Source organism: Balaenoptera borealis (genome assembly GCF_965194805.1).
Source record: "Balaenoptera borealis genome assembly, chromosome: 2".
NCBI classification, from domain to species: Eukaryota; Metazoa; Chordata; class Mammalia; order Artiodactyla; family Balaenopteridae; genus Balaenoptera; species Balaenoptera borealis.
The window spans coordinates 1,727,208-1,750,589 of NC_138867.1; the positions used below are offsets into that span (position 1 = coordinate 1,727,208).

A 23,382-nucleotide genomic window follows, 5' to 3' on the forward strand; every position below is an offset into this window, starting at 1 on the left:
AACGGGCACAAGAGCATCTCCGGGCTGAGGCACTTTGGGGGGAGTGAGGGTCTCCCTCGCCTTCTCAAGGCGAAAAAGAAATAATTAAGAAAACTACTTACCAGGCTTGAAGGTAATTAGGCAGGTCCTGTTGGTACAAGTGCCTTCTGGGAAAATCATTATCTTGAAGTGGAAAAAAAAAAATCAGCATCAAAGGGACAGTTCAGAGTTCGCAGGGGCCAATTTCACAACCTATTTCCTCTAGTCCTGATGTGACTTAGGTACTTTAATTATATTCAGTTGAAAAAGTTAAGATGCATATGGAAGCCTTCATTAATTTCCCTTCTAACTGCTGGTTTGACCAAAACCTGGAAGCAACGCAGGTACACAAACAGCATGTGCCTTCTTGGGCGGCGGGATATGTGAACAGGTGGCCGTAGTGCCCACCTGCAGCTGCTGTGCAGACGAGACCCCGCTGCCTGGAGAGGCAGCCACGAGCACAAAGCAGGACAGAGGCGCCGGGATGGAGAGCCCGTGGCTGAGTACGGGGCCTCGGCGGGGTTGCGGGGGGGAGCGGGTAGGGGAGAGGCTGGGGCCGGGCCAGCGACGCAAACACCCACAGCATCAGCCGCCTCACCAGGACCTCCAATCATTCCAATTCCTACTGACTTCCAGCAACATAACGTAAGCTAACTTTCCCCTGCGTGGTGGAAAATACAGCCCTTGAGGTTGCCTTCAATCCTGGGCCCTTGAAGAAAGATCATCTCCAAGGGGCACTGAGTCAGCACGGGACCGACCCCAGCAGGCCTGAGGGTCAGGCAGGTGGGCTGAATGGCGGAGGGGGTCAACCTATTCTTGTGCGGGCGGCAGCTGGAGACCCTGGAAGCACAGCCCCCAGGGGGCTGCCTGTCCTCGGGCATGGGTGCCACAAGCAAGGCCTTCAATGTCTTCTGAGCAGCCAGAGCCCAGAGAGTCCTGTGGGATTTCTAGTTTCTCAAGGTCAGCTTAAGTGAAAAGAAAAACTATACGTATACAGCATAGGTCAAACGCACCCACAGCTAACACTGGCCGAGGCCCCTGCCCCCCGGCCCGGGGCAGCCTTCCCGATGCCCCGAGGGAACCAGACACACGCCAGACAAGCCCGGAACTTTTAGAAGCCATGGGGTACACCTTGCAGCCTAACGCGGTATTCAGACATGAGACCACGCTGACCCCAGGGCCAGGGCAGCTGGCTCTTTCCGACACAGAACTTAAAAGACGATTCGGGAACTTGAGATGCAAGTGAGGATTGTTTTCCCCTATTTCTTTTATTTTTAAAACGCCAGAACCCAAAATACCTGATATTCGGCACATTCTTGGATTTGCACTCAGCGAAAATAAAACGAAACACAAGGAACCCAGCCTCCAGGGAAAGCAAGCTCTAGCCCTCGTGTTTCTCTTTCCCCTCCGACCCCTAAGGCCGCCTCTCTTGGAACAGCTGCTGAGAGCGCAAGCAGCACTGCGCACCTGCGGCCACTTCCCGCTGGACTGCGCCCGCCTCCTGATCACTTCCACCGTCTTCCTGCGGGAATCCTGGTCCATCCGCGACACGAACACCGGCCGGATGTACTTTATCAGAGCTGAAAGAGAGGGGGGCGGTGCTCGTGTTGGGGTGGCTGCCCAGGGCGCCCGGTGAGAGGTGAGCCCCCCAGAGGTGCCCCGAGGGCTGAGCCGTGGGGCAGGCAGCGCGGACCACGAGGGATGGGGGGGGGCACTGAAGCCTCAGCGGACTTAGAGGACGGCCAGAAGCCCTGCAGCCTGCGGGCCCGTCAGTAACAGCTCCAAGCGTCCACAGATGACAAATCAGGAGAAAGAGACAGGTGGGGCTGACCCCATGGGGAGTGGAGAGCCTCTGGTCACCCGTGTCACCGGTGGGGGGCTGGGGGGGAAGTGGGGAGGCCCCAGAGCCAGAAGGGCCTGGGGCACGTGGCTCGGACCCCACCAGCCTCGCTGCGGGCTGAACTGTGTCCCTCAGAGAGACAGGCTGACGTCCTAGCCCAGGTGCCTGTGACTGACTTCGTTTGGAAACAGGGTCTCTGCAGATGCAGTCAAGTTCAGAGGAGGTCACACTTCGCCGGGTGGGCCCTGATCAGTGACTAGTGTCCCCGTAAGGAGGAGAGAGGGAGAGATCGCCACGTGATGACAGAGGCAAGGACGGGGTGACGTGGCCATGGCCGGGGGAGGCCCAGGAGAGCCGGGACCACTGGACACTGGAGGGCGGCCTGGGATGGACTCTCCTTTGGGACCAACCTGCCGACACCTTGATTTTGGACTTCTGGCCCCCGGAACAGTGAGAGAATATACATTTCTGTAGTTTTGAGCTGTGTGGTCTGTGGTGCTTTGTCACGGCTGCCCCAGGACACTCACACAGACCCCATTCCAGCACCACACACACGGCCCCCCGCAAGTGTGTGAGGTCAGGGCTCCCGACCGAGGCTGATGGCGACACCCAGCACACTGGTCCTCTCGAACGAGGATGTGAAGGTGGGAAGATACTTCTTAGAAAACTTTGAACTGATGGCAGGCAGAGGCCGTGGCAGTCGGTCACCCTCCTGGGTCGCTGAGGCCACGTCCCCACCTGCTCTGCCCCAGGGCCACACCCCACTGGGCCCAAGATGAGCTCTGAGCTTCTGTTCTGAGCATTTCTGTTACTTGTAAAGAGTAATGTTCCATGACTTTTATTTCTTGGAGGTCTTCCAAAAAGCAAAGAAAAAGCATTTTAAAAAAGAATAAAATTCTATCTAGCTGGGTCCATGGCACGCATAAAATCTAAGTGGATCTCAGTGATAGTTTTTCCCGTGTCTTGAAACATTTTGCTGCTTCACCAAATTGGAACTATTTTATCCTTCCTCACCGATTACTCCTGATGCTGCTAAAAAATGACCATGAGAAGGAAAGGGAGGTTTGGTGGAATCACCCAGAGGGACGGTGCGCAGAGACAGGTGAGCCCAGCGAGCGTCTTGCCCAAGCACGGCGCCGCTTCCCAGAGGGCGAGGGGGAAGGAGGCCCGCTCACCTGGCAGGGGGGTGGGTTTTACCGGTCGGAGCTACTCTGTCTACACAGCAAAGAGAAGAAAGCGGATGAGGAGGCTTTTCCCAATTCCTGGACGGACCCGAGGCCCAAGGCGGGGAACCCGGAGGGCTCTCTGGACTCAGGACGGTGTGTCTGTGGGGACGCCACCCGAGTCCCACCTGAGAACTGCACGCTTCTGAGGATGGAAGGGAAATGCAGTCTGTGTCCCGCGAGCCCCGAGCCCGGACAACAAGGGCCCGATGCCTGCTTCGCTGAAAGGCCGCGGGCGGCTCTGTGGTCGAGACATTTGAAGCGGTCGGTAAATGCATGGGAGAGGCAGGAAGGACCCTGCCCTGGAGCCTCCGGAGGGAGCGGGGCCCTGGGGCACCTTGATGGCAGGCTTCTGGCCCCAGAGCTGGGAGAGGATGAATTCCTGTGATTTTAAGCCCTCAGCTTTGGTGACGGGTTACGAGGTCTCAGGACGCTCATACACCTGGGTTTATGGTACAGAAACTAACCCAATGGGACAGTTACTGAGTTGTCCCCAACTTCTAGAGCTTCTGTGTGACGAGGGTAACACGTTCTTGTTAGAACTTCCAGGAGCACTTCAACACCTTATAGCCAAGGGCACTTGCGTGTTAATCAGAAATGAAAATCACAACAATATCACAGAAGAAATCACAACAAAGAAAACAGGGATGCAAGGCCCGGTGCCTATTTCCTGTGGGTATGAGCTGTGTGGACGTGGCTGTGCTGTCACCGTGACCTGGACTGGCCGGCACTGGGGGTTTCACTCCCAGCAGGATGGGGGGGCTCACTCACTTCCCCATATCGGGATGTCTCTGCTCTCCGCCTTCATCACGATGGAGGACATCGTCATGGTGACGGGGATGGCATCGAAGTAGGAGGAGTGTGGCGCCAGGGTGAGGATGGCGGCCTCGGTGGGCAGCGCCTGCCGCCCCTTCACGGCCACGCGGTGGAAGCCGCCGGCAAACCACATGGTGCGCATGATGGCCTTGAGCAGGACGTCCACGAGCCTGCAACAGAAGCGCAGCCGTCAGACCCAGGCCCGGCGGGGGACGCAGCCCCGCTGCCCGCACCCCATCAGGGGCTATGCCGATCCCGGGAGACCTGCCGCCACTGTCACTGGAACATCCGAGGAGGGAAGGGCAAGAGGCGGTGCTTTCCTCCCTGCGCCTGTGTACGTGAGCAGCAGAACGTCTCTCTCGTCCATTCACTCAAGAAAACGGAAGCCGCCTCAGCCACGTTACAAGGGCAGCAGAATGGGAGGAGCGAGGCCCACAGGACAGAACTGGAGACACAGACACGGCGGGTGACCTGTCAGCATTCTAAGGATATAAGTTTTCAATGAAAAGAAATCATCGGCACCTAGAACGCACACTGAAAGGTGGAGAGGGAGCAGAGCTGAGGTCGGGAGCAGAGACGTGCCGGGTAAACCTCTCCCTCGCCTCCCACAGGTGGCCTCAGGCTCCGGGACGCAGCTGTTACCTTCCGGAAACCAGCCTTTTCTGGATGAAATTAGATGGACAATAAATTTGGAAAAGAAAGTAAAAATCAGGCTAGATGAACTGAATTTGCTTCATATTTATTCTTTTTTAAACATATGAGAACGTAAGCATCTAAATCTGCACATTCCCTTCCATAGGAAGCTCTGATACGACAAACCAGATCACTGTTCGTGTCACCGAAACCACGGTGAGCGATGGCCCGGTGCCAAGTGACTACAGACCACGCACCTGAGCCCCTGGGCGAAGGGCCATTTTCAGAAGGACCCGTGTTTCGCTGTGCTGCTGTGCTACGTGGGCGATCAAATTGGGTAAAAATCACTGCACAGAAGCACAAGAGCCTAGGTCCTTATTGGATTGATTTCCCAAGGGGCTTAACAACCCTCTCAAGAGAATTCCCAAGATGAGCACCAACAGATCTGAGCAAGTCTCTGAAGCTGCACCGCGCCTGCAAGGGGCCGCCTGGAAACGACCTCCTCTGACCACGGGCAGGTCCTGCACAGTCACCCACACGACGCGGGGGCCACGCTGGGCGCTGTGTCTAGAGCTACGTGACTACAAAGCACGCACTTCCAGTCGCTTGTTCTACTGCACATTTTTAAACGCACTTCTCTGCATGCATGTTATTTTTCAGGATAAAGTCATTTACAAAAATAAAAGCCCATGGATGTCGATTGATGCACAAGGATAAAGAAACGAGACTGTGGGGGAGGCTGCAGTGGGAGCGCAGCCGGTCCCAGGAAGGCAGGTCCAGGAGGAGAGCTGGTGAAAAGGGGGGTCAAATCTCAGCCCCTCCATCGGAGACACACCCACCACCTCTCGGGTCCAAAGGTCAAACAGTGACAGCGATGTACTGGGACAGGAAAAACCAAATCTGATAATTCTCTAAGGTCTTGGAGGAATTCTGTCCCCAAGCTGCCTGTGGGGAAGAGATGCCTATGGGTGTGGGTACCGCCTCAGAGAAGAGCCCCGGCCACTGCCCAGTGCAGGGCCAGCACCGCGGTCCCCAAGGCAAGGGCACCAGTGACACCGGAGATGCCAGAGCTTCTCCAGGGGAAGGGAATCGGGAGACAGAGCTACATGCCCAAGGGCAGGGACCTGCACCCCGACTCCATCTGTCGTTCATCACACAGGTGGACACCTCAGACTTGGACGTGCGGGCAGAACCAGCTACATGATGGATAAGAGTATGACCCTGAGGAGACCCGCAGGGCAGGCATCAGAAGAGACGTGTAAAAACCCACACGCGTCAGGACATCACAGTGCCAGAAGAGCAGGGTGCTCTGAAAAGGTCCAGAGGACAAGAAAAAAAAATATTCTTGGAAATCAAAAGTCTCATGCAGAAATACCGGTTCCCTAAAAAGGCTCAAAAACGTGGAGAAGGGGACCTCCCAGAACATGCAGGAAAAAGAAAAGGACGGAACTATAAGATATAAAGAAAACAGTTTCTCAGAGTTGAAGAAAGACGCAGATCTTCAGCACCATCTCAAGGTGCTGAGCAGAAAGAATTTTATGAGGAAGACTCATATTATTTCCTTTGAGAATTTTTCAAATTTCCAACGACAAAGAGAAGACTGTAAAACCTCCCAGAGAGGAACAAACGGGTGTCTAGCATCAAAGCTGCAGGTGTCAGCTGCGCATCTCCAAAGCTCTGGGGACACATGACGTGAAATCTGCAATTCTATACCCAGTCAAACTACCCACCAACACAGAGGAGAGAATAAAGACATTTCCAGACACAAGATGTGAATGAGTTCCTCCTGCACATCTTCCTTCTGAGAACCCAATACTCCAGAAAATCTTGGAACAAAAAACAAAGACAAAGAAAACAGGCCCAGGAAATGCAGATCATGCCTGAGAGTACAGCAGAAGAGAAACACAAGCCACGCAGGGGTCAGGGCCCCGGGCCCTCTGGGAGGAGAATGAATCCCAGGCAGCGGCCGCAGGACTTTGGGGGTGGAGGATTTTGAGGCTACACTCAGGGCTCATTATTCTCTTGGTTAACAGGCAAAATAAAATCGGAAATTCTGTAAAATGGAAAAAACAATACAAGAAGTAAAGTTCAGACTTTACTTCACAAAGCAGGCAGATGTGCAGGTGACTGAGAAACCGTGTGAGAGAGAAGCACATGGTGATGTTGAGCACGCTGGGGCCCACCCCTTCACCCACCCTGGGGCCCCGCGTGTGCAGATGCGTGGGCTGCCTGATGCCCCTCGGGGTTGGGGTCCGACCCCGACGGGCCCACAGCTCATGGCTCCGTCCCCAGGGTGACAGAGGCAACGTCAGAAAAGCCACACACACGTGCGGAGGGCGTCTGCATGGGGCTGGGAGGAGGGACTGCAGGCCTGCCCTCGGCCACCCACTCTTCCCCACCACTTTTGCTGTAACCGCCAACTTGCGTTACTCCAACAAAAGTGAGAAACGCCACCAGCATACACGTGGCGACTCAGAGTCGTCATGGAGATGACCCAAGGATGGACGTCCCCACACGGGGCACTCAGGAAAGGGCATCCTCTGCGATGGACCGACTCATGTCCCCCCACATTCCTATGCTGAAGCCCTGACCCCCAACATGACTGTATCTGGAGCTAAGGTTCAGTGAGGTCCTGGGGTGGGACTCTGACCCAGGGGACCGGTGTCCTTACAGGAGAGGAAGAGGTCTCGCCTGCGAGGACGCGGCATCTGCAGGTGGACGGAGGTCCCGCCACGAGCCACGGCTGCCGACCCTGACCTCCCACTTCAGCCTCTAAAACCGTGAGAAACGAATCCTGCTGTCTGAGCCCCGCCGTGGTATCCGGTTGTGACGGCTGAGCTGACCCTCCTGAACCCTGAGTCGGCCAAGGGCCAGCGCCTGCAGGACTGGCAAGCAGTGTCTCCTGCCCTGCCTGGTTGGGTCCTGTAAGAAGATAAATACTATAGTTTTTACAACACTCTGTGTTTCGAAACACAGAGTCTTATGCAAAATTGTGTCGTTCCTCCCTTCGTTGAAAACCCAAGATTTTATTTTAGGAAGGTCTGACTGACACTAACTTACATTCAGCAGAAATCCTCCCTGATCAAACAAAAATCTGCTCAAAACCACACAGCTGTGCCTGGTGTGAACCAACCCACCGCCCTGGCTGATGACGTGATGTCCTCTATTCCGAGTCCTGTTATTTCAAACTTGTTTCCTCCTAACTCCCCGCGTCCCAAACTCAGGATCTCCTGTCACTGTTTCCTTTGAGGAGCTCGGGGCCGGGTGTTTGTTCTTGTTTCCACGGAGCCCAGGGCTGTGCACCGGGTTCCCGAGAAACACTGCTGTGTGGAGACCCCGAGGGCTGCAGGGGGCGGGAATTCAATGTGGGCGGCGTGTGCAGCTGGGGTACATGCCAGTACACATGTAAACACACACGTATGAGCACACACACTTATGCACACACGCACACGCACACAAACACACACGCACATACATACACACATATACACGCAGACACGCACATATACACACACACTCAGAACGATGCTCAGTCTCTGTACCTGAGCACCCAGCGCTCCCGTGAGCCTTAACCCCACATCTCCCCACGAGGGGCACATCAGGTGTGCATGTCACACACACGCACGCACACACGCACACTCACACGGTGCGTCTGTGAAGCGAGCGGGCTGTCGGAACTAAAGTTTGCTGTGGCCCATTTATCACACGATGAGACCAAGTACCTTACTGCAGACAAGAAAAGCTACAGGGAGTCAAAACAGGGAAATGGAAACAGCCCAGAGTCACCTGTTTTGAAAAGACAGACGCCGAGGTTGTGCGAGGTTTCCTCCTTCGTGGGAGAGGACAGCGGGGAGGGAGGGGAGCCCACAACAGAGCAGGGGGAACAGGGAATTAAGACACTTTTGATCAAATCATTCGTAATTCGTAAAAAACTACAAAATCTCTGCTTTCTAGCTATGGGTTCTCAACCTAGTGAAAACTGAAATTCTGATTCCTATTTGGTCTGGATTTATTTTGCTTGATTATATGTTTGATACCAAATTCATATTTTACCATTAAAACATTAAAAAAAACCCCAAAAACCTCAAGGTAAAGCATGATTTCCAAAGAGATTAGAAAACCCAGCTCTCTATTCACTCATTCACTCTTTCATTCAGTCACTCACTGACCCATTCATTCATTCATTTGGGAGAGACTTTCCTGTCCCTCAGGCCAGGCTCCGTGCTGGGGACACACCCACGGAGACAGCCACGTCTACCTTCTGGCTTCTAGCGAGGGGGAGAGACCATGGCTCACTTGAAACTGGGGATGGTCTGAGGATGTGAAATATTACCACGAGGAGGGCAAGGGGTCCCCGGGCGCCATGCTCATGAACGGCTCAGAAAACCCTTGAACCTTAACTGGCCGTCTCTGCCCTGCATGTAACTGCTGTTCTGACCACGGCACGTGGGCAGCGGGGAACCAAGGTCCAGGAATGGGTGCCAGTTTCCACAGCCTCTCAGGGCATCAACATTCCAGCAGCTCAGACACTGGGAGAGAAACGAGGGGCCTGAGCTGGTCCATAAACCTTGCGGGCCGGGCAGCAGGTAGTTTAGGCTTTGTGGGCCTGTGGCCTTGGCCACAATGACCCCTGCCCTCCAGGACAGCAGCCCTGGACGGTGTACAAATGAATGGGCAGGGCTGCGTCCCAGTAAAACCTCATTCACAAAAACAGGCTGCAGCCGGGTTTGGCCTGTGGGCCCTTTTGCCGACCACCGCCCCTGCGCGAAACTAAGAACACTTCGGTTGTGAATAAACCGTCCAAGCACCCTTAGGATTGATCGGAGATGCAGACACAGGTGGTCAGCAGCTTGGCTTTACGACAGGAACGGTATCTTCTAACGCACCGAAAATACTCACCAAAACCCACCCGATAGCTCAATGTTTCCCTTCACTAGAAACGGCATATAGTGTGAGCTAAGGAACAGCTTTAGGTGTTTAAATACACAAGACGATGCTGTGATTTCACGTCCTTTTGTGAGGCCCCTGTTGGATCTTCACTTAAGACGGATTCACACGTCCGCCTACACGAGGCAGAGACCACACCAGCGGCAGCAGGCTGACGCGCGGCCTCAGGGGCGGGGACCGGGAAGCACGGGACCCCGGTGCTCAGGACACAACACAGCGGCCACGCGGCTCGCGGAGCCCTGGAAGGGGCCTCAGGGCAGGATGCTGGCAGGGGGACCGGGCCCTGCGACACCCCCCGGGGCCCCCACAGACGTGCACTCACCTCCGCCACAAGGCCAGGGGTTGCTCTGGTTCCCGCTCAGCGGATCCCAGCGAGGCCACAAGTGCCAGGGGCCAGGCGAGCAGCATCATGACGGCGGCAACCAGCAGCCGGATGGGGAAGAGCGTCAGCGTCATGACGGCGACCTGGGGGGACAGGGCACGGTCACTCGGGGGACTGTCCTCTGGGCTCCTGGCGCCAGGCCCGCCCTGCCCCAGGCACCAGCCTCCCGCGGACGCTGCGGCCCTGTCCCTCCCCAGCCCCTCCCACAGCCACCGGGGGGACGCCTGGGGGTCGGGGTGCTCTCCTGGCCGCCGGCGCTCCGCCCACTCCTGGCACCCCCAGCAGGCAGCCCCGCCCCCGAGCCCCCCTCCTCAGCGCGCCCCCAGCAGCCCCTGCACACGAGGGTGCTTTCACGGGGCCACAGGCACAGAGCTGGCAGGGCTGGGCTCAGACCACAAGGAAGCTGGGGGCTCGGGGACTCTCCACCCCCAGGAAGTCCCAGACGGGATGCGGGCCCAGCAGGGAGGGAGGGGGCATCCAAAGCCACGGCTCTGCTCCGGTGGACATGGGCAAGGCAGGCTAGGGCCCCATGGGGAGGGGAGGCCCTGCAGGCGAGGGCGGACACACGGGTTCAGTAGTGGCCGAGTCAGGGAGGGGCCCCGGTGGCCGGGCAGCTGTGACTGAGGTACCAGCACTTCTACATACAAAGTGATGGTCTGGTTCCACACTGCGGGTGGGGGACGTTCAGGAACAGCGTGTTTTGTGATGAACCTGATCTCAGGCGGTCGATTAGAAAATAGGGGAGCGGAGGGATGACAAGACAAAACTCACGGAGCCTTACGACCAACAGATGCAGTTTTTGATTATTTGCAAGAAAATGTACTTGAAATACGTAGGTTGGGTGCACAGGAGACAGCAAAGACGGGACGAGACCCAGGTCCGTGGTACCGTGTCCAAGCTGCTCACCACCACCACCCGCCGCCCCCGCCTCTGCCACCTGCAGGCCTGCATGCCAGCCACTCCCTGATTCTCTGGGGTCTCCAGCAGGGCCAGCGCTGCCCGACAGGAATACAACGCAGGTCACGTGTGCCATTTTATGTTTTCTAGCAGCCGTGTTTAAAAACACAAAGGTGATGAAATCAATTCAACATGCAGCTTATCTAACCCAACACGCCTAAAACAACATCATTTCCGCACGTACGTCGCACAAGGCAGTTCACACTGTCCTCGTCACGCCCAGGGAATCCAGTGTGTTCTGTGCTCACAGCACAGCTCATTCATGCGCGCCACATTCTAGGTGCCCCACAGCCACGTGTGGCCTGTGCTGCCTGCGGTCGGTGTGGGTCCAGATCTCCGTGTGCTCTGACGATGGTGACTTTGAGAGGCCTCTCCCCCCCACCTTCAGGGCTGGGGTCCCCAGGCTGAACCTCTGGCTTCAGCACAAGGTGGGACAGGGCCGGTGACCCCGGATCTGTTGTGGCCGCCGCTGGTGACAATGCTTCCTGTTAAACGGTGGTGGGGGGGGTCTGCTCCAGGGGGTCAGACGGCGCAGGAACGTGCTGGTGGGAACGTGCCTCCTGCACCGGCTTTCCTAAGCGTCTCGTTTCGGGGTCAGCGTGAACGGGGTGAATGTCACCACACATCTTCCCTGCGGGATGATTACGTGCTCATCTGTCACCCTATCCACGTGACCCACGGCGGCCACAGCTTCTCCGGTGTCGCAACCTCGGTTCCAGAGCTGGGAAGCTACCTCTCTTAAGGCCTCGCCAGGTTTGTTTGCCAACACGCGTCTGGAAGGTGAGCCTGGTCACGTCCCCCGCACCGCCGTCCTCGGGCACCGCTGTCCTCGGGTCCTGCGGTCACCACGCCAGACACCAGCCCACCTTGTTGGAGGAGTTCCTACGGAGCTTTCCGATGGCTGTTCCAATGCTTTTCATTGTTTATCTAGATTTCCTGTTTTCTGGAGTTATTTCGGTGTTTCTGTCAGGGAGGAACTCTCTGGGCGTCCTCAGCAGGCTTCTCCTCCCACCCGATTCCCCATCGCGCGTTTTCAGGATAATCGTGCGGAGCCGCTGCCCTGAAGTTACATCAACCCTGCCCTGATCTACGGCGTCGTTGTTCATATCGTTTGTGCTTCTGAGACTCGTCAGCCTGTGCCGATAGACAGTCCTCCCCTTCACTAATCTGTTTACAGAACCACTTGTGCATTTGTTCCTTATCCCTGCTGTGACCTATTCGGTCACATTAATTTTGTATCTTACAGGGGCCTCTCTCTTCTATTCTGAGTGTACGCTAACGTTCTTTCTAACTTCTTGAGGGAACAGCCTGGAGCATATTTTCAGGAATACCTTATTTCCCCCAAACTCACATGGAGAACGCAGCTTCCTCTAAGTACTTTAATCCAATTCCGCAAGTTTTAAGATGTAGCCTTTCCTTCATTTCAAAACGTATCCTTTTCCATCCTTGCTGTTGTAACTTTGCTGCAGAGGGAGGGCGGAGACGCCCCGCCTCCTCGCTGGCGGGGCCCTGCCTCTCGGGCTGCCTGTCACCTTGACGGCCCGGGGCTCCGGCTCCGGGGGCTGTGCTGGGAGCCCCGCGTACCCGTTCATCCTATGACCCGTGGCCGCTGCCCCTCCAGGTGGCAGGGCAGCTGAGTCACTGGAGAGTTTGCGGTGCGTCCCCATAAATGGACCCTAAAGCCGGTGCCTGTGCCATAGACAGCATGGACGGGCGGCAGAGCGCCGGATAGGAGCTCCGGGGCCGGCACGCTCCGAGCGCGCACGGGTCGCGGACACACCCCGACTGTGCAGCCACACGCCACGGCCAGCACGGCTGCGACTGCACGCAACGGAAGAAAACAGCAGACCTCAGGGTTCCAGAAAGAGCTCCCGCTTTCCCCAGGGCTTCTGAGGCCCCGGGGAGGCAGCACCCCAGCCTGTCCGGACCGACTGGGGTGATGACGAGGCCTGAAGGGGTGACCCTGGAGTTGCGGCAAGTGCCACCGTTCCAACTGCTGGCTGATGAGCGGACGGCGCCCGCAAGCCAGCTCACCGGCCACTCCCCGTGGACAGGACACGTGACCACATTTGCCTCTCGGAGGACGCATCTCTGTGCCCGCTCTGTGTGCGGCGGGGAGACGGCCCTGGTGTCTGAGTTTTGCAGCCAGCGGGGAAAGGACGTGGGAGTGACCACACAGCCACGACCCTCGGCAAACAGGCAGGCCTCCCACAGACGAGATGGGCAGGTGCCGACGGAACGTGGCCTGAGCCATGGACCCGCCCAGGCTCTGCCGGGGCCGGGGTCGGGGGGTGGGGTGGGCAGGAAGCACACGGGGGCCATGAAAATTGCTTGGAGGAGGCGGGTCCCTTCGGGAGGCCACGGTGGGCAGGGAGGACCGGTTTCCTGAGATGCTGCCCCCAGCTTCGGCCCTGGGCCATCATCGGGGCCCGTCACCCTCAAAAGTGCCAGGTCAGCTGTATGGTCACCCTTCTCGAGGGCCACGCGAGGGCCTGTAACGCAACCCTTGAGGGTGACGTGCAGTGAGTGTCCAGCTGAGCTACTTCGATTAAGCCGTTAGAAGTTGTCTGTGAGAAACCGTCCCATGAAAAAGGGGCTTAACGGGCACAGACGCAGACACGTGTGTCCTCTGCACATCCGTGTCGCCAGGCAGCCAGCTTAACCCGGATCCGAAGGTGCGCTGCCCACTCTCGCCCCGCACACTTCACCACGAGCCCCTCGCAGAGTGGGTCCAGGCGGTGATCCATCCCGGCCCAGGGCACCGTTTCCCGCCCGAAGGACCCAGGGCCCCAAGCAGATGGAGGACTGGAACACAGACAGAAAGAGTCCACGCGTGATGGGAACCTCACACCGCACGCCTCACGGGCACACGCTCACGTCCACGCACACGCACACCCTCACCCTCACACATCTATTTATACGTGCCACATACGCGCCCCAGCCTCTCTGGTTGCCTTTGGATGACCCTATGAAACCATCTCCCGATCGTGACACTGGCCTAGGGGCAACGTCAAGCTTCGTGCTGCCTGTCCCGTGAGACTGTCCCTCGGGACAGCCAAGGGGTGGAGGGGGCGTGTCCATGGAGGCGTCCACGAAGGGCTCGCACAGGCGTCCAGAACCCACCATCCAGGCACGTGTGCGTGACAGAGGGTCCTGCCCGGACGCAGACCAGCAGGTGTGCCGGGCTGGGCGTGGGGGGGCCACACAACAGCCCGACAGGAATGGGATCTCTCTAGTTCTGGATCAAGCCACCAGCTTCCAGAAGACACGGACGACCAGCACACAGTCGGCAAAAGGAAGACCAGGAGACACAGATGCACCAAATATACCGTAGGAAAAAAATCAAGACGACAAGCTGGAAGGGGACCCTCTGATCAGAGTGTGTGCCCGGGGGTGGGGGGCGGGGGGGTGTGTGGGCTGGCGCAGTTGTAGCCAAGAACCCGCCCCCGCCCCGGAGCCACCGGTGCCTTCGGGGTGACAATGGTCTGCACAGCGGCTGCCAGCCGTCTTTGTCCTTGAGATGCAGATACCCATGGGATTGTTACTGGTGAAATGATGAAGTCTGGGCTCTGCTTCCAAATCACTGGTGGGAGAAGAGGGGGTGTCAGTGGGCCCAGAGGGGCTGTAAGGGGGGGATTGCTGAGGTGGGGAGAGGGGGCAGCTCGTTACGTTTTCTCTGCTTTGGTGTTAGGGGCTGAACTGTGTCCCCCAAATTCATGTATTGGAGTCCTAACCCCCAGCACCTCAAAATGTGACTGTCTTTGGAGGTCCGGTCTTTAAAGAAGTGATTAAGGTACATGAGGTCACTAAGGTGGGCCCTAATCCCATGTGACCGGGGTCCTCATAAGAAGAGGAGATCAGGACACAGACATGCAGAGAGGGAGGACCACATGAGGACACGGAGAAGACGGCCGTCTACACGTCAGGGAGAGAGGCCTCAGGAGGAACCAGCCCTGTGACACCGGATCCCAGCTTCCAGCCTTGAGAACTGGGAGGAATAAATTCCTCTTGTTTAAGCCAGCCCCTCTGTGGCGCTTTGTTACGGCCCCCTAAGCAAAAACATTTGCTGTATTTTTGACACTTCCTGTGATAAGAACTGTGAAAGTGACAATTCTCGTTTTGGATGTAAAACAGTCTCCAGTTCACACTGAATTCATCGGATCCACGGGTCCAGAACTCTCCAGGTGCAGCACCCGAGGTTCCAATGCCCGGCTCAGACCAGCCCGGCAATCACTCCTCCTCCCTGCCAAGGCCACCCAGGCCGTTGGCATCACCCACGTGCAAGTTGGTCCAAGTGCCTTATGTTTCACAACCAACGAGGAAACACAATACGTTACTTAAGAGACAAGATCTCTAGAGAGACACAGGCCCTCGCCCAGGGAGGACATGCCCCAGGGCGCTGCAATGCCTGTGCCCTCGAGCACACGCCTGCTGAGGGACCCCAGTCAGCCGTGCGAGACCCTGACATGACACACGCGGCCAGGACGGCACTAGGGAATCGGCGCCAGCAGCTTGGAGAACACAGTGACCGCGTTACAGGCAGAGCAGACGTTCCAGATGCTGGGTGCCAGCACATCAGGACCGTCAGCACGTTGACCGGCAGGCACAGGAAGACTCTCCCGACGGCGCCTTCCAATGCCAGTGCTTTCATCACGGGAAGAAGTCCCACCATTCCAAAGGAACCGCATTCACCAGGAGGCTGGAGGGAAATTCACTCCCTCCTATGATGAAAGAAAATGTAATAAGCAAGCACACACAGGGCCAGCTGGCCACACAAACCCAGCGCTGAGCCCACATCCTCGGCCATTACCCCTTTTCTTAGAAAGTTCCTGAAAATCATGCTGATAGAAATAGAAGGAGGGATTTCCCTGGTGGCGCAGTGGTTAAGAATCCGCCTGCCAATGCAGTGGACACGGGTTTGAGCCCTGGTCCGGGAAGATCCCACATGCTGCAGAGCAACTAAGCCCGTGCACCACAACTACTGAGCCCATGTGCCACAACTACTGAAGCCCGCGCGCCTAGAGCCCACACTCTGCAACAAGAGAAGCCACCGCAATGAGAAGCCCACGCACCACAACGAAGAGTACCCCCCGCTCGCCGCAACTAGAGAAAGCCTGCACGCAGCAACGAAGACCCAACACAGCCAAAAATATATAAATAAAATAAATTAAAAAAAAAAACCTTAGCAGGACTTAAAAAAAAAAAAAAAGGAATAGACTTTGCCCTCGCGCGCTGGCTGCTCGATCTACCGCAGTCACCACAAACCATCCTCGGGCAGCGGGTAAGATCCGTGAACTGATAGAACAGGTGTGGACCACCAGACGTGTTGGCCCCTGACGTCACGTGGCCAAGAGCTCTGCACCACTGCCCACAAGGACACTGAGTGCAGAGCCCAGGGCCCGCTGGTTCTGCTGGGGTCCACGTGCTCCTGAGGTTCTGGGAGTAACCAGAGCTCAGAGCTGCTCCCCAGGCCGTGAAGACGGTGCTGGAGCCTCTGTGCTGCAGGTGGAACGCGGGGTCAGGGGTGGGGAGCTGTGTGTGGGCACCTGGCCAGCTGGCAGGCCCAGGCCCAGCTCCCCGGGGGCTGCTCACATGGGCGCGCTGCTGGTAGCAGTGGAGTGGGATGCCACCCAGGGCGCCACCGGGGGACAGGTGTGCTGAAGGTCACCTGTGTGACAGATGCCAGGGGCCAGCCAGGGGAGGAGCAATGAATTACACGGGACACAGAGGACACATCCCAGGGCGACAGTCGGTAAGAAAGATAAGAAACAAGACGGGACCGACCTGTGCAAGCCAATTAGATGACTTCACAACCTGGAATGAAGTGTTTTCAAGGATGGCGGACCTCGGTGAGCACACAGGAAGTAGGCCAATCACTCACGGTGGTGGGGTTGAGGGGCAGGTGAAGCCTGGCTTAACGGGGGTGCTACACGCACTGCCAGCACAGGGGCCGGGGGCGCACGGAGCCAGCGTCCAGGGTGCCCAGATCCAAGGTGTGAAGGACAAAAGGCGTCCTGCCCTGTGGGTCTCCCCAAACCCACGAGGATGGGACCCCAGGACACAGGCGCGGGGCTGACTGGTGGCCGCAGGAAGTGCCAGAGGCCAGGAGACCCCACACGGCTCCCAGCCAGGAAACCCGGCACGGGTGCAGGGAGCCACGGGGACGGCTCACCAGCTCACAGGATACAAGGGAGCAGCTCCAGGAACACGACCGTCAACTCCCCCCAGATCAGTTCACCCTCCCAAACAGCGTGGGCACCCTGTGCAGGATGCAGGCAGGCAGGGCCTGGCCACCCGCCCAGCACACAGGCCGCCAGAGGGGGCGTCAGCGATGCTCTTTCCAGGGAAGGCAGGGTGCGGGCCACCCCCCAGAGAGAGAACGCACCCACAGTGCACGGGCTCAGACGGGCGGGGACACTGAGGCCCGGCCAGGAGGCGGGGCGGCTTCCCAAGGTCAGCCGCCGGTGGGAGCAAAGCCAGGTTTCGAGGAGCAGCCTGGACGAGAAGGGGCGGCCCTGGCGGGGGAGGGGGCGGGGGGAGCCCAGGCCTGGGACCCCCCTCGCTCCCGTGAGTACCCTCACGTTCTCGGACCCTGGCCTGATGGGGACGAGGCCCCTACACTGACGTCCCAGCTGCCCAGGGCTCCAGAGGCATCAACGGGAAAACTGGCAACAGCCCCCAAACCGACACCCAAGCTGCTCCCGGACACACACCTGGGAGTCACACTCGCCACCTCTCTTTCTTACCCGCTCCTACTGGCTCCGCCTCCAAAAGAGACTGGGGCTCAGAGTTGTGCAAGGCTGCAGAGTCACCCTTCGACCCCAGGTTCCCCCACGGGCGCTGCTGGACACACTGGCCTCCTTCTACCCCCTCACCTGTACCTCCCTCCCCGGGGGTCCTTCCCCAAGCTGCAGGGCCGGCTCCAGAACCCTCTCACCCCTCGGCCACAGACGAGGCCCAGAGGGCGAGGAGTGAGGGAGTCAGACAGGCGCCGCGGCCCCGACCCGGAGGAGCCTCCCGAGACAGGCCAGCTGCAGTCCCGATGGGGCACAGAGCCCACCTCTGGAGACGAGCACAGCTGGGGCAGAAGGGGAGGGAGCGGTGCGTTCTGGGGCCGGTCTTGTGCTCTCCTGGGAGCCTGGTCCTGGCCACCTCCAAGCTGCTCCACGTGGAGCAAGTTAGAGACGAGACTCGCAAATTCTGCAGAAAGATCTCCACGGCACGTGGGAGAAACACAGGAAAGCCTCACCCAGGAAATCAATCTTGTTTTTGCTGTTACTTACATGTATTAAAACAAACAAACAAACTATAAAGCCAGGTGTTCTTGAGAATCCCGCTTTCGAGTAGACAGAAGATGCTAAAACTGCCAAGGTGACACCTGATGCCCTGGGCAAGCCTCGCTCGGGCAGGAAGCAGGCAGAGCCTCGAGGGAACACTCCACGTGCTGGACGCAGTGGCGAGAGAGAAAAAGACACATCTAACTTTATTTTTCTTAGAAAAAGCACAGTTATTGCCAGAGTCCTACGAGCTGGCACAGTGAAGCCACAGGCCCTTGGAGGTCACAGCTGGTCCAGGACCAGCTCTGGACCCGATGCTTAAGATGCAAAGCCGGCAAATCAACCTGGAAACGCATCCCCTCTGCTTGCCCCCATCAGCAAAACACCTTTATTAAATATAAAATGCCTTCCGGTCCAAATCATAGGCTGCCTTCAAATAGGAAATAAACAGTTCTTTTCACAACTAATTCGAATAGTTAAAATACTTGAAAGCAAAAGCGAAACAGAAAAAGCTGGCATTCTGTGCCGTGGCTGTTCACTGGACCTTGTCACACCCACAGCTGCTCTCCAGAAAAGGCTTCTCTTTACCCTCAGACAGAACACGAAGTGTGGCCACAGATCCGAGGGGTCAACAGCGAGGGGGGATGGCTAGTGGGGGCACAGGTCCTGTCCTGTGCTTATTGAGTACTTTATATTTATTGGGTACCTGGGCTTCTTTTGGGGATTTGCCCATCTACATAAAACCCGTGCCCAGATTCACACAGGACTCATTTGTCTTTTTCTTGCTAAGGTGACTGTCTTCTTGACCTCAGGCCTCCACTGCCTCACCTCTGAGGCTCTCCATCTACCTGTGTGTCTCTTAGGATAATCTGTGCCTCCACTTGGGAAATCTCTCCTTCCAGAGCCCATGCTTACTGTGTATAGAAGCTATTTCTTCTTAGCTCTCCCACTCAAATCTAAAATTAAATATAGCTTTTCTAAAGAGCTATTTTTTTCTTTCAAACTCTCAAGCAGGCCCAACTTCCCCACCATCCCGGTGATCTCTATTCAAGAGCTTTCAACTCAAATTTTAGCGCGTGTTGCCTCATCTGGAGCCTTCTGCAAAATGAGTGTCTCTCGGTAATTCACCGAGTTTACAAATCTGTCCCACAGTCCAATGCAGAGCAATTTTCCTAGATGACCACATTCACCATTTTCAGCCACAGCTGACAGGATGATCTTGTGAGGCCGCAGTGAACACCTGTGCAGCTCTTTGAGAGATCAGAGCCACTTGGGCAGAGGGAAGGAACCCTAAGCGTGACGCCCCGCAGCCCAGGCGGCAAGGAGAACCACACACTGGCCCTTCCTCCTCCCAGCCAGGGTCCGAGGGCTCCAGGGGGGCAGGTCGAAGCCTTCTCATCAGCTGATCCTGCCCGGCTCGGCCCGCGTCTGGCCGCGGCACTCACACTGGCCTTTCACGGGGCCGGGGCATGCCGGTCCCTGGTGCCCAGACACCGCGGGCAGCCGGGGGTGGTGGGGCCCATGGTCCGCAGGCAAAGGAGGTGGGAAGGCAGCCCCAGGGTCAGCGGTCAGCACGGAGGGGCAGTTCGGGGGCCTCGGGGGCAGTGCAGCAGAGATCGCAGCACTGGGGGCCTGAAGGAGGCCGGACAGGGCACTCAGGCCCGGTTGGAGGCCTCGGTACATTCCAGCAGACGGCAGAGGAGCCCGCCCGGGAGGCCAGGGGAGTGGACGCTTGGGACACCGGGAGCCGCCTGCCCCGTGGACTCCGGGTCTCCAGGGCAGTTGGGAAAGGCCCCTAGAATGATAACTGGTGGGATTTGAGCACAGAGGGAGGGAAGTGCAGGGGGAGCGGGGGGGAGCTTCCCGCGGGTGCGAGGGGAGGCTGGGCCTGGAGGAGCGGGCGGGCCAGTGCGCGGGCAGGGCGGACACGTGGGGGGCGCCCACAGCCGGTGCCCCGCCCCTGCTCCTGGCCGCCGGCGCCCGCCGGGCTGGCCTCTGGGTCTTGCCTGCACCCTCCCTGGCCCTCCGCATTCCTCCTCCGACTCACTCAAGTCTTGTACGAAATCTCATCTCCTCCAGGTTTTCAGGACCCCTCTGCTGGAGACCAGAGCTCTGTCCCGGGGTCCCTGTGATTGCGACCTGCAGCCTCCGGCTGTGAAATTCACAGGCTGGAGCCCTTCTGTGGGAAGGACGGATGGGCAGAGGCAGAAAGGCTGGAAGGTGTAAGCCTTCTGGGCTGGACATTCCACCAGCACGAGGCTCAGATCGCAAAGCAGGTGCGGTTCAGGAACTCAGCGCCACCGGACCTCCTTCCCCAGGCATCTCCCCCGTGGGGCTAGGACACCCGGTAATTCTGTGTCTGCAGAAAGGGAGCTTCCAAGGCACCGGGCTCCCCACTTGCAGAAGCGGACCCAGGAGGCTGCAAGTCCCACACAAAGGTGCCGAGGCTCAGGCACCGGGGTGCAGGGCCCACCCCACCAGCGCTACCAGCAGCCTGGTCCTCGAGAATGTCTCCCCGAGGGGCTGAGAAACACGGGAGGGGGGAGCCGGGCGGCAGCTGAGGCGGGGCATCTCTGTGTCCACAGACAACAACACACTGGGCCGGAGGGTGCCACCCGAGTGAGTGCCGGGGCCCAGAGGTAACGTCCGCCGACTGGCTGGCTCAGCACAGGTGGCGATGAAGCCCTGGCTGTGCCGCAGGACACGGTGGTCCCTGCCCTCGGGGCTCTCGCGCCGGCTCCCTCGCGCCGGCTCCTGACTGCACCGCTTCTCCTGTTTTCACTGTCTGAAGCCGGGAGCATCCTACCGCGCCTGGCGGGTGGCCAACAGGGGCAGGACACACGGGCAGGGGGGCCTGGGGCGGTCCCCAAGGCAGGGATGGAGGATGCTGGAGAACCCCGATGACAAAGGACCCCCCCCCCCCGCACAGAACGGGCCTGAGAGGCTCAGACCCAGCCCCTCGCTGCCCCTTGCCCACTCAGCTCAGAGCCGCCCAGACGTCAGACCCACCCTGGCTTGTGGCTCGAGGAGATCCCTTATCTCCAGGGCCCTTACTGCAGGGTTTGAAGAAGAGAATCTCGAAATTCCAGACCTGCAGCATTTCCCCCGCTGCTTCCACCTGTTCACCAAATACCTGCAGGAAGCGGCAGGGCCCTGGCCAGAGCGCCCTCGTCCCTCTGCTGTGGTAGCCCCCCCGGCAGCCTCGGGCTCTCTGGGGCTCCCAGCTGCAGGCAGCCCCCAAGCTGGGCACCTCCTACTCACCCCCACCTCAGGTACCGAGAGCACCCCCAGGACATCCCGGCTCAACCCCAGCGCAACGGCTGGAGGCCCCTCACCAACATTCTGCCTCCAGGCCCGCAGCTGTGGGGAGCCCCAGGGAACACCCTGGTGCCACCCCCAACTGCAAGGGGTTCCCCCCAACCACATCCTGGCTCTAATCCCAGCTTTGGGACGTCCCCTCTAGCTGCAAGGCGACCCACGGGTACATTCTGCACCTCCCCCAGCAGCAGGCAGCCCCCCAGAACACCCCAGCTCTGCCCGCCCCCAGTTGCAGGTAGCCCCTCGCCGGCCAGTTACGTCGTGGGCTGGGCTGGGCCCGGCACTGGGCCCCGGGGCTGCTCAGGGGAGCAGGAGTGGAGAGGAGCCTGAGCAGCGCGTCCCCCAGCCAAGCAGTCACTCCTGAGCACCCTGGGGAAGCGGGGAGGTGACCGGTCTGAGGTTCCTGAGGACCAGGTGCAGGTGAGGCAGTGATGGAAGGAGAGGGCGGGGCCAGGGCAGGCAGCCGGGAGACCACTGCACTGGGGGGGAGACTGGAAGCAGAAGTGGCCCCGGCTACTCTGGGGGGTGGAGGAGGGGCTCCGCATCCCACACCAACCCCTCTGTGCCAGGTGGTCGCAGGCCAGCAACCAGCAGAAGGAAGGGAGCCAGGGCGGGGGACGGGGGTCCAGCTGGAGGGACCCAGCGAGGGTGTGCAGATCATGAGTCACACGCACAAAAGCGACCACTGGCTCCTGCCTCCTGGTGAGAGAGACCTGCTGCTAGCGAAGGGAGGTTCTGTCACTCTCTCTGTACGTGGGACAGCTGTTACCCCTCCAGGGCTAGCGAACAGACCCGGTAGAAAAGACCCCCGCCTTGGGGCGGGCGTTCAGTGCCGGGTCCAGCCCATCGGCATCCCCGCTGCCTCGGGCACTGAGGTCGCTCTGTGCTCCCGGGCTCCTCGGGTGGCAAGGAGCAGCAGGGCCCGCCGGGTGGCCCGTCCTCCCCCGCCGGACCTCAGGACCCCGAGCACGACCCCGCAAGGTGAGGTCCAGCTCCGTGTTCCCATCCTAGGGAACTGAAAGGTTAAAAGCGTGAAAGATGTAGTTTAAAAAGCTCTTAAGTGGCAACTAACTTTTTAGGGAAAATAACTCACTCCTCTGGGCCTAACATGGAAACACGAGTCAGGGGTACACAGGCTGCAGTCCCAGGCGCCTCGGCTCGGCCCCCATCCAGGACCCCCGCGGAGCGCCACCGAGGACGCTGTGCCCAAGGGGGGCCCGGAGGCCGGCAGCCGTGTGCGCGGTGACGAAGGGCATTCAGCCACGGTTACACCCCGGCCCACAAGGCTGGAACGTGGTCAAAACACCAAGGAACGTGCGAATGAGCAAATTACTGCAAACCTTGCACTGACGACCGAGCGGTGACTTGGGCTTTAGGACAAACCCGCTACCGCATTTCCACAGGGTATTTCCAAACACATGCTTTCCTCTGGACTCATTTCAGAATAACTCACAGCAAGACTAAAGGTTTATGGGACACGGAAACACCAACCCTAACTTGCAGCGAACCCGCGAGAACGGGGCTCAGGTCCCGCCCGCTGGGGCTGGTGGCCCTTGTCCTGGTGGCCCTTGTCCTGGCTGTGTGGGTGACAGCCCAGGGGCAGGTGGGCAGGGCCCGGCTTCGTGACAGGGGCTCCTGGAGGCCGTGCTGAGACTCGCTGGGTACAGGAGCCCACAGGGCACCTCCTCAGACGGTCCCCGGGCCTGCGGGCACGGGGCGGGCCGGGCCCACTCTCAGGGAAAAAAGCCTGCTTTTTAAAAATGAGAAATAAGACTGTGCTTTGATCAGCACTAAGAAATTAAAGCGAGTGTAAGAGAAAACTGTGTGTATGTGCGTGTGTGTGTGTGTCTCACTTCAGGAGAGAAGAGCGCAAGAAATGAAAAGTGGAATCCTGCACCCTTGGATCCCCCGTCTCAGGCCTCAACGTTAACCACAACTAAGTTTCACACGCGCATCCTTCCAGAAAATTAG

The 23,382-nt window shown here is 58.5% G+C and overlaps 1 protein-coding gene across 8 annotated transcripts in view; it reads right to left on the reverse strand.

Moving 5' to 3' along the window:
* LPCAT1 (lysophosphatidylcholine acyltransferase 1) overlaps positions 1–23,382 on the reverse strand; it is a 41,640-nt gene that overhangs the window by 14,495 nt on the left and 3,763 nt on the right. For 7 of the 8 annotated variants that reach the window (XR_014241394.1, XM_082380475.1, XM_082380480.1 and 4 more), the window contains exons 2-5: positions 9,800–9,942; positions 3,853–4,067; positions 1,486–1,598; positions 102–162 (exon numbers count right to left, since the gene is read on the reverse strand). Coding sequence is in view for 7 of the 8 variants with exons in the window: in XM_082380475.1 (XP_082236601.1) it covers positions 102–162; positions 1,486–1,598; positions 3,853–4,067; positions 9,800–9,942 (532 nt within the window). In the remaining variant the exon portion in view is untranslated. Of the gene's footprint in view, positions 1–101; positions 163–1,485; positions 1,599–3,852; positions 4,068–9,799; positions 9,943–10,504; positions 10,612–23,382 lie in introns of those variants that run through there. The other variant, XM_082380476.1, reaches the window with a different exon arrangement.